The 15,660-nt window shown below is 39.7% G+C and overlaps 1 protein-coding gene across 1 annotated transcript; it reads left to right on the plus strand.

Moving 5' to 3' along the window:
- The first annotated feature begins 2,509 nt into the window (after positions 1 to 2,509).
- On the plus strand, positions 2,510 to 11,726 carry AREG (amphiregulin). Its single transcript, XM_078068191.1, has 6 exons — positions 2,510 to 2,824; positions 3,838 to 4,086; positions 6,568 to 6,769; positions 7,452 to 7,607; positions 10,108 to 10,219; positions 11,468 to 11,726. The coding sequence occupies exons 1-5, from the start codon at positions 2,764 to 2,766 to the stop codon at positions 10,199 to 10,201; spliced, it is 762 nt and encodes a 253-aa protein (XP_077924317.1). The 5' UTR covers positions 2,510 to 2,763; the 3' UTR covers positions 10,202 to 10,219; positions 11,468 to 11,726.
- Positions 11,727 to 15,660: the final 3,934 nt, after the last annotated feature.

Raw genomic sequence — 15,660 nt, forward strand, 5'->3', positions numbered from 1 at the left:
TCAGCTTAGCATGCAGAATGTAAAAGTATCCTACATGACATGGAATTGGTTTCCTTCTCGTGCATATATTCCAGAATGTTGTGAGTCATCAAGGGGTGCTGCATTGTGATGTAATTATGATGACGCCCCATGGTACCCTATGATGAACCATAAAATGTTCAAAATGGTCAGTGTTAATGTGAAGGAGGTATAAAGTTCATGGGCTTGAAAATATTGAAGGAGATTATTTCACTTGCTCTGTGAGTAGCTCCGTTTATAAGAGTCACTTGGTTCTTCGATGTGATTAATGCAATGTAACTATCATAATGCCAAAGTTAATAATACGAGTTACCATTTATTGAGCACTTCATGTACACTAGGTTTTGTGTTACTTGTTCATGTATCTTATTTCATTTGATCTGCTTAACAGCAGGTAGGTATCTAATTCTATTTTCAGATGAGGAACCTGAGTCTTTCAAATATTAAGTGATTGTGTGGTGGAATTTGTATATGAGAACCCAACTGGTTTGAATTGAAAGCTCATACTATAATGCTGTGTTACATCCCACACCAACATAAATCGTCACCCTCTCCATTTCCAATTGGAAAAAGACTAAGCCATTTCCCGTGTCAAGAGCTCACTTTCACTTCACACAAAGTGACCCATTTCTGATGACAGATGTGCATGACTTACCTTCATCTCAATGAAGAGGAAAGAATAAGGGAAAGGGAAGGACTAGAAAAAAGGGAAGCCTGAGAGGAGAACCGTGCAACAGCCTGGACTCTAAACAAAATCTCCACTGTCTTTTGAAATCTGCATGCGGGCAAGGCTCTGAATCTGTCTGAATCACAATCTTCTCATCCAGCAAAAAAGATGATGATGCAGGTCTCTGCTTCACCCTGGGATGGGCACTGCCATCTCCCTAGTCTTATTTTCCATTCTTGGGCATACTTTGTCAGCGGGTATTCTTTCCATTTAAACTTTCTGCTGGAAAGGGCATTAAGGGGGGGGAGCAAAATTACACTGCAACCTTATTTTCCATGGCACTCTGAATCCTTCTTATCATCTGATATAATGGAATTACTTTTCTATGTATCTGACCCACGCCACACGGAGCTCCTGGAGAGCCGGGATCAGTCATCATTTATTTTCTCTCTTTACTGCCCCCACCCCTGCATAAAAAATAAAACAAGTGGATCACACAAATATACTCTCGACAAATGTTGAATAGGAGAGAAGGCATGAGTCATGACTGTTTATTTCATCCTACTAAATGTATGGTATTATTTAGCCTACTCACCTCCATATGCCATTAAAAAGTAAGTAGTTTTTAAAAAGTTTCCCAGAATTAGGATAGATGCACTGTGATCCACATTCCTAAAAAGGCTGTTTTGCTGGAAGAATCCAGGAAGAGATATGTATCTTCAGGACAAGGAACCAGTTACAGAAAGAGAACAATGCTTTTTTTCTCTTCAAGTCAAGAAAAATCCAGTCCTGGAGTTGTGTCTACATCAAAGTGAGTCGAATTGAGCAGCTCCCTCCCTCTTCATTTTATCTTCTTTGTCTGGATGAATTGCTCTACCAGATTCTAACTGGGCCCTCAAAGCTAACCATTTTATCTTGGGATTTGAGTTGCACAGGGTTGGGCACCACCTTCATTTAAATGTCAAAACTGCCCAGTAGAGGTTATTCCTTAGGATCAAGTATTGTTCTACCCAGAAGCTCTCTTTTCAGAGATCAGGTTAGGCTAAATTCCTTTATCAGAATGGAGAGAGGTTTTAGAGTCAGATGAACTTGAATTTAAATCCATCTGGCTTCTGCCATGACCAGCTATGTCAAGTCCTCCTTGTAGTATAGGGGAAATGATATTTAACCAGCAAGGTTACTGAGTGAGATGGTGCAGGTATTATTTTTGTGTATAGTTTAGCAACAATACAGTGGTCAGTAAATCCGAATTTTGATGAGGACGCTGGAACACAAATAAATGGGAGGGGAGGTGCTTTGAAATTCTGGCCACTTTCCAGGAGTGGGTAGAAAAGCCCTCTTGGTTGAGATAAGGCCCCATCATAAATAAAGCAGCTCCTCATTAGGAGGCGCTCTCTCTTGTCATTTGACGAACTTCATTATCCTTGTTAAAGACGTCGGGCTCTCATTCATTGTTAAGTCACTCTTGGTCTTAAAGTACTTTTTACATCTTAATATGGAACTTTTCTAATTAACCCCTGTAACTGGTAGTATTCGGATCAACCAGAGTATATACGGAGGTTTTTCAGATGGTTCGAAAAAGTGGGACTTTTGACTGTCGGGTACTAGCTCTCGAACTGTACTCCCACTTTCGAATACGGAGCGGGTGTGTTTTCAGCTTGCAGCTAGGGTTTAATTCCCATTCCCTCCCAGTGGCTCTCCACGCTCCGGGGAGGTGGGGCGCCTGCCATCCGCGTGTGGTTTTGGGGTAGTAACCTCTCCCCCGGCGGCCGCCCGCCTCCACCCACAGCGGCGACCGTGACGTCACGGGCATTGCCTGGGTCCCCGCCCGGCCTATAAAGCGGCAGGTGCGCGCCGCGCCTCCGGAATGTTCGCACACCTTGGGCCTGCCGCGCGAGTCGGAACGGAGAGATCCCGAGGCGAGCTCTAGGCGCTCCTCCAGCGCCCGAGCCCGGCCGGGCAGCGAGCACTGCCGCACACTGCCCCTTGTCCCCTCTCTCCTCCATCACCTCCTTTTCCAGCTGCAACTCCCGGCCGAGTTGCCGCAGAGACCGCGACGCCGCCGCGCCGAGGGACCAATGAGAGCCCCGCTGCTGCCGCCGGCGCCCGTGGTGCTGTCGCTCCTGCTCCTCGGCTCAGGTGAGGACATCCCGGACCTGAGCCGCCTGCCGGCGCTCCTCCCGCGCGGGGCAGAGGCCTTCCCGAGGGAGGCGTCCACGTAGCTTACTACCGGGGAGGAGGAGAAAAGCGGGCAGGTGTCTCTGACGTTCCAGGCCAGGAGGAGGGTGCCGGAGATCTCCGAACTTTTACTCTAGTCCAGCTGCAGGAGACCTCAGAGATCCTGGGATCCAAATCCTTCCTTTTACAGATAAAGAAACCGAGTCCAGGGCGGTGAAGGGACTTCCGCAGATCATGGGGCAGTTAAGTCCTGGACCCAGAGCGCTGCCTCTCGCCTAAATTCTCCGTCTCCTCTGTCTAGTGATTTTATCTTGACCTTCCTAGAGGGCCTCACAGCGTTCCAGGGAGAAGCGAAGGCACCACCCTGATGCTGTTTTAGCGAGACCTACAAGATAAAGCAGGGGCGTGAAACTTTAGGCCCCAAATCTCACCCGGTCCCCGGTTTTGTCCCTATGTAGGAACAAGGATAATGAAATAGTGACCATAAGAGTCATTATTATTGAATATCATTTATATTGTTTTACATTCATACATGTAATCTTTTTCAAAATGTGAACACGTGTTAAGAAAGTCTGATATTTATATCCAGGGCCTGTCCCTCCAAATGGGACATTCTAGCAAACACAAATGCCTCTGGTATGTGAAGTGATGGGAATATACAGACAATATAAATTACCTGTTAAGTAATTAGATTAACGTGCCGATCTGGCAGTGTTATTTGATGTGAAAAGGAGTGTAGACCATCTGTGGAAAAGAAAACCTGGATGAAAGAAGCTCTGTAAATTGGAACTGCTGAGTTTGCTTGTTGGCAAAATGTGAAGATGCTTTCATAAGTGACTCAATCCCAAACAATAGCACATGTGCAATAACTGCTTTGATATCAGAAGATAAACATTTCTCCTGAACACAGCTGACTGGTGAGAAAGGCACTCTGCTTTACCTTTTCTTTTCTTCCGGTGTTCTTTCTCCCACAGCCCATTATGCTGCTGGATTGGATGTCAACGACACCTACTCTGGGAAAGGGGAACCATTTTCTGGGGACCATGGCGCTGATGGATTGGAGGTTACCCCAAGAAGTGGGATGTCCTCAGGAAGTGAGATTTCCCCCGTGAGTGAAATGCCTTCTAGTAGGGAACTGTCCTCGGGGATCGACTATGACTATGCAGAAGAGTATGATAACGAACCACAAATATCTGGCTATATCGTAGATGATTCAGTCCGAGGTGAGTGGAGAAGGCAAAAACATAGCCTGTAAGATGTGTGTTTGCATGAACAAAGCCATTCCCTGGATCTTGGAGTGGTTTTCTTGTGTGTATGTCTGTTGCATACCCCGTGGGTATTTTACAGATGTGATAACTGAAGCGCAAGGTCGTTTTGCCCCAGGTTCCACAGCCAGCAAGCAGTTGAGCCAGCATGAGAACTCCAGTGTTTGATTCCACATCCTATGCTCTTTCCCACGGGACCACATGACCGCCTTGCTGAGAGACAGGCGTAGACATCAGCCAGTCCTCAGCTCTTGTATCCATTCCCCACCACCGTTCTTCCCCAAATACCTGCATTTTAATACAAATAAGGGAACAGAAAGTAATGGGAAGGGAGCAGTTGGACTTTAGCCTTTAAGTACCAGGTGTTGAGAAACTGGTGATTCTAAAACAACAACAACGACAGCAGCAGCAGCAACAATAATAATACAACCTTCTGGAAATATTAAAAAAGGACAAGTATGCATGGATTTCAAATAGCTAAAATCCCATGATTTAACCCCCAATCCCATGTGTTAGTTAAATAAGAGTGACCCATAGTTTTGTTCTCTCTTGCTGTTATCTGATCCTTAAAAAAAAAAAAAAGCTTAAATTTGTTTAAAATGAGGAGTACCAAAGTAAGAGGTAAGTATTGTTCATTACCCTCATATTACTTTGGAGTTTCAGGGCAGATGCGGTCATCAGTAAATCTGCTCTAAATATCCTAGGAACATTCACTGTGGAGGCAGGACTTAATGCCCCTTCTCTCCTGACCTTAGTTTTCCTGACTCCTCTCCCTCTGTCTGGCTCGCAGACCTGGTGAAGGGACAGCAGGTGATACCACAGGGACAGTGACTGGGTTAAGCGGCAGGTGGGAAAAGCTTCAGGGAGCCCTCCACTTTACTCCTTGCTTAGTAACTTGTGCTTTAATGTAAGGTGGGGAAGAGGTCCATTTATACTTCTTATTTTTGGAGAGAAGATTAGAAACTGCTCTCTCAAAAAGGTTTCAAGTTGTTAACATTTCAAAAGGCCAAATAAGTTGTTAGCAGTGAAACTGACTAGCGCATTGTGAAATAGTGAAAGTTGAACTCCTTGGAAAGGCTGTGGCGCCCACGGGGTCTATGTGTGTTGCAGCGCTTCAGCATAGCGACGATTTGTCTCTGTCTACAATTTGTAATATATCTGATAATGTGCAGTAATATTCATTTAAAATGTTTCTATTAGAGGACTCATTCTAACTTGCGGTACTTATTTATCATCAAAGTTTCAATATAAAAATTGTATAACTGGTTAAACATTGCTCCTACTTTGACTATTATTAATGTTATAATAACCTGCTAAAATACTCATAATATTTATTTGTTGCTTCCTTAATCACAGGGTTCTATCTTTGATACCCTTCCCTGTGTTTCTAATGTTTTCTATTTAATGGACCATTATGGGGGACCATTATGACTAATGGTATTATGACATTATGGTATTTTCCTCTTTGCACTGGGCTCTGTTTGCTAAATACTTGCTTAGAGAAGCCTGCTCAGGTATTAGTATAACAAAATGCACAGCTCCAACATGAAAACTCCTTCCTTTATTTAGCATGTGGGCATACTATACCCTGCATAGCTATAACACTGAACCAACGTTTCTGTAGCTCTAGAGTTAAGATGAGTGAGTCTCTGAAGCATCAAGTACAAATATTTCTGGATTCCTATTTTTCAGACAGATTGACCACAGAAATGAGCCCCATGGAATTAATTATAACCCATTGTCATCTGGGAGTTGGAGAAAATTGATTAATTCTAATGTGTAATTCTCAGTTTTTTCCCACTCTCAAGTAATACACAGTAATGCCCAATTATGGTACTGAGCACAAGACCGAGATGAGTAAATAAAATCAACAAATATACTAAAGTCCCAGTTTAATCAGTAGCATTGACTTATCCAAGAGAAAACATAGGATAGCGGGGGAATGACAGGCTTTGGCACCCCAGCACTGTCATTTTCTAGCTGCGTGTCCTTGGACATGTTACTTGTCTTCATTCAACTCCGGTGTCATCCTCCATATCAGCTGGATCGCAATACATTCAACTGTGACCTGGGTTTAATCAAATTAATGCTCATTACCAAGAACTTGGCATGAATAAGAAATTCAAGAAATACGTAAGATATTTCATGGATTTTTTTAGACAAGTAAATACTATTATCAATAATAATAATACTGGTACAATTAAATTCAAAATAGGTTTCTAAGCTAATAAAATAACAAGGAGGCTCAGATGGTTAAGTGCCACACCATACAGATATTCTCTTTAACCAATTATTACATATGAATTGTGTTAAATAATGAGAAAAATATGGTCATTGTCCCCATGAGCTCTCACTGCTAGGACTTCTTTCTCTCAGGTCTCCAAAATGATATTCAAGATGAAGAGAGACTATTGTCAATAAATCTTATTTTTTTTTTAGTTGAACAGGTAGTTAAACCCATGAAAAACAGAACAGAGAGTGAAAAGACTTCAGATAAGCCCAAAAGAAAGAAAAAAGGAGGTAAAAGTGGAAAAAATAGAAGAAACAGAAAGAAGAAAAATCCATGTGATGCAGAATTCCAAAATTTCTGTATTCATGGAGAATGCAAATATAGAGAGCGCCTGGAAGCCGTAACATGCAAGTAAGTTTTCCTAAATTATATAGAAATCTGTATTTAAAACACCATGTCTGAAACTCCTAGATGCAGAAAGCCATTTATTCTTCCCATGTATAAACCAAGGGTTTGTAACCTTTTTCTTAAAGGACCAGCTGGAAAATAATTTAGGCTTCTTTGGTCAAGATTATGTATGTACTTACAGAACCAATTAAAATGTAACCATTTAAAAAATGTAAAAACCATCCTTGGCTTGCACACTGCAAAAAACCTAGCAAATGCCTAGAATTGACCCAGGGTCTATAGTTTGCTGACCCTTGGTATAAATAAAAAGGACCTAAAGGTACTCTACACATAATCCTCCATCCCCCCACAAGCCACTAGCACATTAAATGATAGTGGAATGTATTAGCTGCATAACAAGTCACTGAACTCATCAGTTGGTCATGAAAAGGAGCACAAAGAATGAAAAGGTGTGTCTTCTTGGAATATCACACCCAAACTTATCTCAACTTGTTCTTATACTAATAGATCTTTGGCTTGAATGCATCCTGTCTCATGATTTTGAAATATAAATAGATGGCATGATTTTTCTTTTCTTTTTTTGAGTGTTACAATGAAATGCCTATTGATGACCTGGAAAGTAAACCTAAAATATATGGAATGTTTTCAGTTATTATTATAATTTTTGAATGTGGGTTGTTTACAGGTGTCATCAGGATTACTTTGGTGAACGGTGTGGGGAAAAGTCCATGAAGACTCACAGTGTGGTTGACAGTGATTTATCGAAAATCGCTTTAGCCGCCATCGCTGCCTTCGTGTCTGCAGTGAGCTTCACGGCGATTGCTGTTGTTATTACGATCCAGTGAGTATGGCGTAACTTCCACTTTCCGACTACACTAATGCCGGGTTGATTTGTTTTTTCAGTATTTCCATCCCAATGTCCTATATCATCTTTTAGATGAATTATTCTGTCAGTGGCACGTGACCTTTGGTTATATCTTTACACTTCATTGACAAAGATCACAGAATTTGGTCAAAACTTATATTACTTTGGCCACCATCGAAATTTAATATGTAAGGCCATTTTTCAAACACCCTAGACATTTTTTGAACGTAAAAATTGATGGTTTTATTTCATGTCATATTTCCACTCATGGCTATACGCAAATCCCAGAGTGTTGGTATAGACTCTGAATATCTTTAAGCGTGAGGAGGCCTCCCAGAAGCTAATTAAGGCCTGGTTCATAGTAGGTTGTCAGAGACTCTGCTTTGGCACTAAAAAACATCACAAAGAGCTTCAAACCAGGAGCCAGGAAAAGATCTATCCTCTGCTCCTAGTAAAATGCAAAATTCTAAGTTAGATGTCATAGCATGGTACTGATTTACATAGAGCTTATGCCTATTTTGTAATTGTCAAAAGTAATATGGGAACTCAGTTACTTAAAAAAAAAAAATTTTCCTCCATATGGCATGGCGTAGGAAGCAGGGACAATTCTATTACTGTTCTGCTCCTGCAATATCTGCCCTGTGTTCACAATAACAGATCACCACACTTCACTTCATGACCAATGAATGTTAGAAGTAGACTGTTCCTGGTAGTAGGCACTGGTGAGTATGTCAAAATGGCATTGTCTGTCAAACAGAAGTCAGTGAATTAAGGAAGTTGGGGGAGGGTGTGAATGGCTCTGTAATGACTCATGTGCTACTAGAGCTTGGGAAAAGCAATAGACTCATTATTCTAATTTTAGGTCTTGGTAAATTACTTTAACAACTAGATTGTGTGCATGATCTACCACTCCTGCCATTCAGGAAACAAGGGGTTATCTTCTGCCATTGTTTACTATTATTTTAAATGCAGATCAGATAATGATAAAAAGACATTAAAAAAAAAAATGTTTTATGATGCACATAGAGTTTAATGCGTGGTTTAAATTTGTTTTGCACACCCTGGAAATTATGTTGATCTGTTAATACCTCAAGCCAGATATGCAAATATATTTAGGAAAAATACCCTCAGACAAATCATGATTGCTCGACATAGAAGGATAGAAGGAAAAAAATAGCCAGTTAAGGAAGATGTTTTGAAATAATTATTCAAACTTGGGATCATTCAGGGTGAAATATTTAATAATCCTTCAGAAAAGCGTGGAAAAACTTTTTGTCATGTTGGCACTCTTAAAACTAAACAGTGACTTTTCTCCTTTTCTACCATATTCTTGTGTTTGACACAGAGCAAACAGTAGCCTAAGCCACATTTTGCTGTTTTTTCATAACTGAATTTTTTCCCCAAACATCATGACAAAGTTCTTATGATTTTAGGAGTAATGTTTGGTGGATGGATTAAAGACCTGTTAAAAATAGAATTTCTTGTATAACACGAAGACATTTTTAAATGACTGAGTTTTACTAGAAAGTAACAATGAATAAAACTAAAAGAAAGTATTATTATATATAGAAATAAAACCCAACTTGTTTTGTAAGCTTGTGTGAAAAAATTCTGATCACTTAAATTAGTTGGTACAAGTGTAAAGTCCTTCTGTGGTAAAACTATACCATCTTCTTCCTCCAACTGTACATGGCACCTGTGCTAAGTGTTGAGGAAAAAAAGAAAGAATGAGGTCTTGCCATTTGCAACAACATGAATGGACCTAGAGGGTATTATGCTAAGGGAAATTAGTCAGACAAAGAAAGACATATACCGTATGGTTTCACTTACATGTGGAATCTGAAAAACAAAACAAATGAATAAACAAACAAACAAAAAGCAGAAAAAGACCCATAAATACACAGAACAAAATGATGGTTGTCAGAGGGGAGGGGGTAGGAGGATGGGCAAAATGGGGGAAGGGGAGTGGGAGATACAGGCTTCCAGTTATGGAATGAATGAGTCATGGGATTAAAAGGCACAGCATAGGGACTGTAGTAATGGTATTGTAATAGTGTTGTATGGTGACAGATGGTAGCTACACTTGTGGTGAGCAGAGCATAATGTATAGACTTATGGAATCACTATATTATACACCTGAAACTAATGTAACATTGTGTGTCAACTAAAAACAAAAAAACAAAAAAAAACCACACATATGAATGTGTTCCATGCCTTCTGAAAGTTTGTGTCTCAAGGGGTGTCTATTTAAATCTCAGTACTCTGGGAATATGTTTATACAAAGTCACCATGAACATCCCCTTAAAAAGAATGGTGGTAATATTTTATAGCTGGGTTTAAGTTTTGGCTTGGTATAGAATACAGTGTAATGGCCTATAAGGTCTCACAAAAAGGAATTCCCTGTGCTCATGAAAACCCCAATCAATATAGAGATGAATAGAACTTTGATGACCATAGAATATCTTGTTGTCTGAAGGCTTCGAAAACGATACTTCAGGAAATATGAAGGAGAAGCTGAAGAACGAAAGAAACTTCGGCAAGAAAATGGAAATGCACATGCCATAGCGTAACTGAAGATAATATTACAGGTTTGAGTTTTTTTTTTAAGGATTTTATTTGTTTATTTCAGAGAGAGAGAGCACAAGCAGGGGGAGGGGCAGAGGGAGAGGGAGAAGCAGACTCCCAGCTGAGCAGGGAGCCTGATGTGATGCTCCATCCCAGGACCCTGGGACCATGACTGGAGCCGAAGGCAGATGCTTAACAGACTAAGCCACCCAGGCGTCCCATACAGGTTTGAGTTTTAAAAGATAACTGTAGATGATATCTTATAATTTTGAAAAATATAGCATCTGTTATCTCAAGTGAAGAAAGTAAGTGTTCTCAATTATGCATACACTATGAACATTGGCTGAAGCAAACTTCCAGAGGAAAAGTAGACAAGGAGATCAAGGACACATTTAAAGTTGGTCAGAAGAAGGAACTCCATTTCCTTAGACATTCAGAAAAGATGTCCCATCCTTAAGTCATTGGTTCTCTGCCTTCACTGGGTTTAAGAATTACTTGAGATGCTGGTTAAATATGCACATTCCTAAGCCAAACCCTAAATCTACTAAATCCAGTGTTTCCCTTTTTATAGGACACCACAGATGCTTGGAGAAACACTCCATTTAGCATTGGTTAAGTCCAGGTATTACATTCTGAGCCTATTACAGAATTAGCTCAATAACTCCTGAAATGGATAATTATTGATGCAATGCTGTGCTCAGTACTTATTGCATCAACATTTATTATAGTATTGGCTTAATGTGCTGAAGCTAAGACCACCAACATGAAGAAAGATAGATTTTTGGTTATTTAGTGCAACTGAGATTTCTCAAAGTAGATCTGAGATGATTTTTGGAAAAAGAATATGCTGCGTTGGCACACCGTGGCTGCCATTAGCTGGTAGCTACTATTATTATGCCCTTGGTACTAATTATCCTAAATTAACTGTATATCACAAATACACTGAGCCATTTAATCTTTCTTTTTAATTATGTCCACTGCATAGATTTGGTTAGGAAAACTACTTCCCATGAGTGTTGTTGTTTCTTATTAAGTGGAATTGAACCAAACAGATTTCAGCATAGGCAGTCCTCCACCTAAGTAAAACCAAAGAAGGTGTGAAAGAGAGACTCAGGTCGAAGTGGTAGTTTGTCTCTGAAAAGCTTTTAGCATTTTTCAGAAGACATTCTAAATTGACAGAAATTCTGATTCCTGATTTTTTTTTAATGTTTTCTTAAAGCTATATTGAAACTGAGCTTCATCTCTAATATTTTTATTTTCCTTTTGACCAGGATATCGGATTGGAGTCACTGCCAGGTCAGAACCATGAGTGATGAGTTGGTTCCTCTTTTCGGTGGATCATAAGAAAACAGAACCTTTTTGTTCTGATGGTTTTAAAAGTTCAATTGTTGCTTTTTATGCTAAGTCTTATTTCTGTACATAAAGATGCATGGAGATAAAAAGTATTTTTTCAAGTTGTAAATAATTTATTTAATATTTAATGGAAGTGTATTTATTTTACAGCTTATTAAACTTTTTTAAGCAAAGAGATTGAGAGTTTGAATATTAGTTTTGAGACTGCAAGACTCTAGGGTATTTTTCTCCTAAAGCTTAGATGATCATTTGGAAAGAAGTTCCTTCCCCTTTTTTCCTGTTTTTGTGTTGATCTTCAAAACTTATTTCTTTTCCTAGAAAGCACTCTTAATGGAAAAGTACAAACTAGAGTAGTTTAGTCCTCCCACAGATACTAATGTCCTAAACCGGCCTTTCTTATTCCATGTAGAACTTATTCCAAGTCCTGATAATTTGAAAACTTCTAAAATCAACATGTGGCACAGCCTCTCTTTCACAGTAGACACAGATATTATAAAAGAAAGAAAATCCACTGCCAAGCATCATCATCACCACAAACAAGAAAAAGACAAGAACAAGTTGGAAGATTATAGATCTGGCATTTCAAAAGAACCAGGAAGTGTTTAGAAACTTCTTTCTCTAATATCATTACATGAATGCACAAAGCATCTAAAACCCACTCCTCCTCTTCCTCCCTTTGCTTTTTTTTTTTTTTTTACATTATTTTAAACAAATACATGGGCATTTGTGATGAGTGCTCTTTCAAGAACATTAATTCCCTGGAATGACTCACCGTTTGGTGCCTAGCTGGCCAACTAAGTTACCTGCGTACAAAGCGAAACAAGCCAACCTGTATAATGTATGGGGGATATTTTTGAGGAAATTAGCCAATATTAAGCATAATTCCAGCAATCATCTCACAGAATTTCATAAATGAAAAGTGCCTTAAGCATCAAGAGTTCCATTCTCCAAATCCTTGTCCAGTGATCATCTAACCAACTGGTTGCCAGCCTCACCTGCACGTTATCATACGAGTTTTGATGTCTAAATGCCGGGGCCTCCCTCCCAGAGCTTCCGATTTAAATAAACTGGTGTGGGTCATTGGTATGCGGATTTTTAAAAGGTCTCTAGATGTTTCCTACATGCAGCCAGTGTTGAGAACCTCTGCTCCATCTCTGCTTGAACATCTTCAGCACACATTTTCCACAACCTCATTCACTAAATAGTTATTGTGGATGATTTGAGTCTAGTGCTAGGCATACAAGACAGAAAAGCCCTAACTTTGAGACATTTGCCACCCAGTTGGTGGGAGGGAGTACGTCTTGTCAGTGCAGTGCAAGAAATAACCGGGTGAGGTGTGTACCAGGGACCCATGGGAGCCCAGGGAGCTGTCACCTAGCCTGGACTCAATGAGTCAGGGAGGGCTTTCTAGGGAGATGCTAGCTGAGATTATCCTTGAAGGATGAGTGGGAATTATGTGGAGATCACTACAGGCACAAGCAAAATTACCAAGTCATCAAACAGTATGACCTGAAAGGGAAAATACATAAAATAGTTCAGTATTACTGAAACAAAGTGTGAAGTCAACAGAGGCTGTAAAGGCAGCTGGAATGATGAGGACAAGGTCACATAGGGCCTTTAACGTATACTGCAGGCCATGAGGAATCATTCAAGCCAGTTGGTCAAGGGTAGAAACTTGATCAGATTTGCATTCCAATTAAGTTATAAGCCAACCATGTGGGGGAGGGACTTGAGCCAAAGCCAAAGGTCAAAAGATTGGCTTGGAAGCATTTGAATGAACACCTGAAGCTGAGAAGGTAAAGGAAGGAAAGAGAAACTCAACATGTATTTGAAGGTTTGTAATAGATTAAAAATATGAAAGCAAAGTTAATCATTATTAAACAAGACTGTGGGTAATGAGATAGCAAAGGAACTGGAGAAATCTAAGATGACCCTCAAGTTCCTGGCTTTGGAGGCTAGGTGGACTAATTTTAATTTAACGCAATTTTAATTTAATGCAATTTTAAGTAGGTAATCTCTTGAAGTTTATTGAATATTCCAGATAGGAAGCAAGGCTTTTTGTTTATCCTTGACTGAAGAATGGCTCTTCTCTATTTTGTAAAGACCTCCTTTCTAATTTATAATGGATTTTTGGGAAAATAAGGACCAGCCCAGACAATGAGTCAACTGAATCAAACCTAGGCCTCACTTCATATCTGAGATTGAGCTTATGAGTGGAAAAAGTCTGCCTGCGTGATAATGAGTTCAGCTTTGGGTCTGTTGAGTTGGAGATGCCAGGAGATAACTACTAAGCAGTTAGACACACAAATCTGAAGTTCAGTGAGTGAAAGAATTATATATTGGGTGTTGTCAAAATATATATGGTAACTGAAGCCACAGAAGTGGCCAAGATTACCAAAGGAGGCAATAATGAGTCCAAAGAGAATATATTTGTATTGACAAATCTCCCCAGTTGTCACTACACAAGTATATAGAAAAGCCAGACAACTATAGACACCGTGAAGTTTCTAGGCACTTGCTTGCCATCCCCTGTACTTTTCTAGCTCTTAAAACAAAAAGTTTATTGGGCACCTGTGTGGCTCAGTCATTAAGCATCTGCCTTCAGCTCAGGTCATGATCCCAGGGCCCTGGGATCGAGCCCCGCATCGGGCTCCCTGCTCAGCAGGGAGCCTGCTTCTCCCTCTGTTGCTCCCCCTGTTTGTGTTCCTCTCTCTCTGTCAAAAAAAAAAAAAAAAAATTTATTAAACCATTACAGTGGAGTAGAAAGAAAGAAAAAAAAAACACCTTACTCTTTCATAATAAAAATAATCTTAAATTTATTGAGACCACAGATACCCCGCGGATTATTCCAAGTGCTTTATACTTCGTCACTCATCTAGTCCTCATAATCTCCTTAAAAAGTAAATACATTTTATAGATAAGTAAAGTAAGGCTCAGGGCACCTGGCTGGCTCCATTGATGGAGCATGCAACTCTTGATCTTGGGGTTGTGAGTTTGAGCCCCACATTGGGTGTAGACATTACTTAAAATCTTTGAAAAATAAATAACTAAATAAATAATAAAGGCTCAGGGAGATTAAGTAACTTGTCTATGGCAAAACAGCTAGTAAATGATAGCTGGCTCAAAAGCCAGCCCATTTAAACTACTTTCTCTACTACTCCTATAGTCAGGTGTTCATTTTAGAGTTAAAGAATGCTATCTGCATACCAATTTAGCATGGCTTAAAACTCCCACTCATAAAAAATCTGGTTTATTTCTTCAAGACTCAGATGACACTTTTATCTACCTCTGCTGCCTTCACAAAACTTCCCAGTCTATACCCTACCTCTCTACCCTATACAGTACATAGAATACACACCTTAGAATTAGCCCAACAGAGGGATAAGAAAGCTGGGCTATTTATTCATAAATTTTATCCATAAATTTAAAAATTGGTTCAGAGCTGCTTCTGGGGTAAGGAAGGTTAATTCCCTGGAACTTCAGGCCAGCTTCATGTGTAGGCAAAATGAACTCCAGTGGTCGGAGGAAGTCCTCAGGCAATGAGATACAGGTGGGCGGTAGTTGGGGATGATATGCTTAGAAACAGAAATGACTTGGGGTTTTAGGTGGGGCACAATGAGCATCTGTTAAAGTGCCTGGTTTATTGATGAACAATTTAACTATTATTTCTTGGCTATGTTGTCATTCATTCAATAAACAATTGTAAGTAATTATTAAACTCAGCTATGTGCCAGGCAAGCATAGATTACTAAAAAGCAACATCTCATAAGTCCTAAGAAAAGTATTTGCAAAGTTAACAACAGAAGGGAAATGGCAAAGTAGAAGATTTAGATAGTGCCAAACTATATAATAATCCTATCAATAATTAATAATTCACTTGTTAGACAGAGCTAACCTTTATGAGGTATGAGTAAAGTAATGATACTGGTTTTCTTCCATGGCTTCGAAATCCATATTACTCAGTAATACCTCATGCAAATATACTCACATTAATTTCCAATCCTTCAAATCACACATATATACTATGTTTGTTTAATCATTAATAAGTATTTATTGAACATCTACTGTAAGCATAAAGATGCTTTAGACAATGCAACCCAAACTTCTTTCA

The sequence above is a fragment of the Halichoerus grypus genome, chromosome 3 (genome assembly GCF_964656455.1).
Source record: "Halichoerus grypus chromosome 3, mHalGry1.hap1.1, whole genome shotgun sequence".
Classification (NCBI taxonomy): domain Eukaryota; kingdom Metazoa; phylum Chordata; class Mammalia; order Carnivora; family Phocidae; genus Halichoerus; species Halichoerus grypus.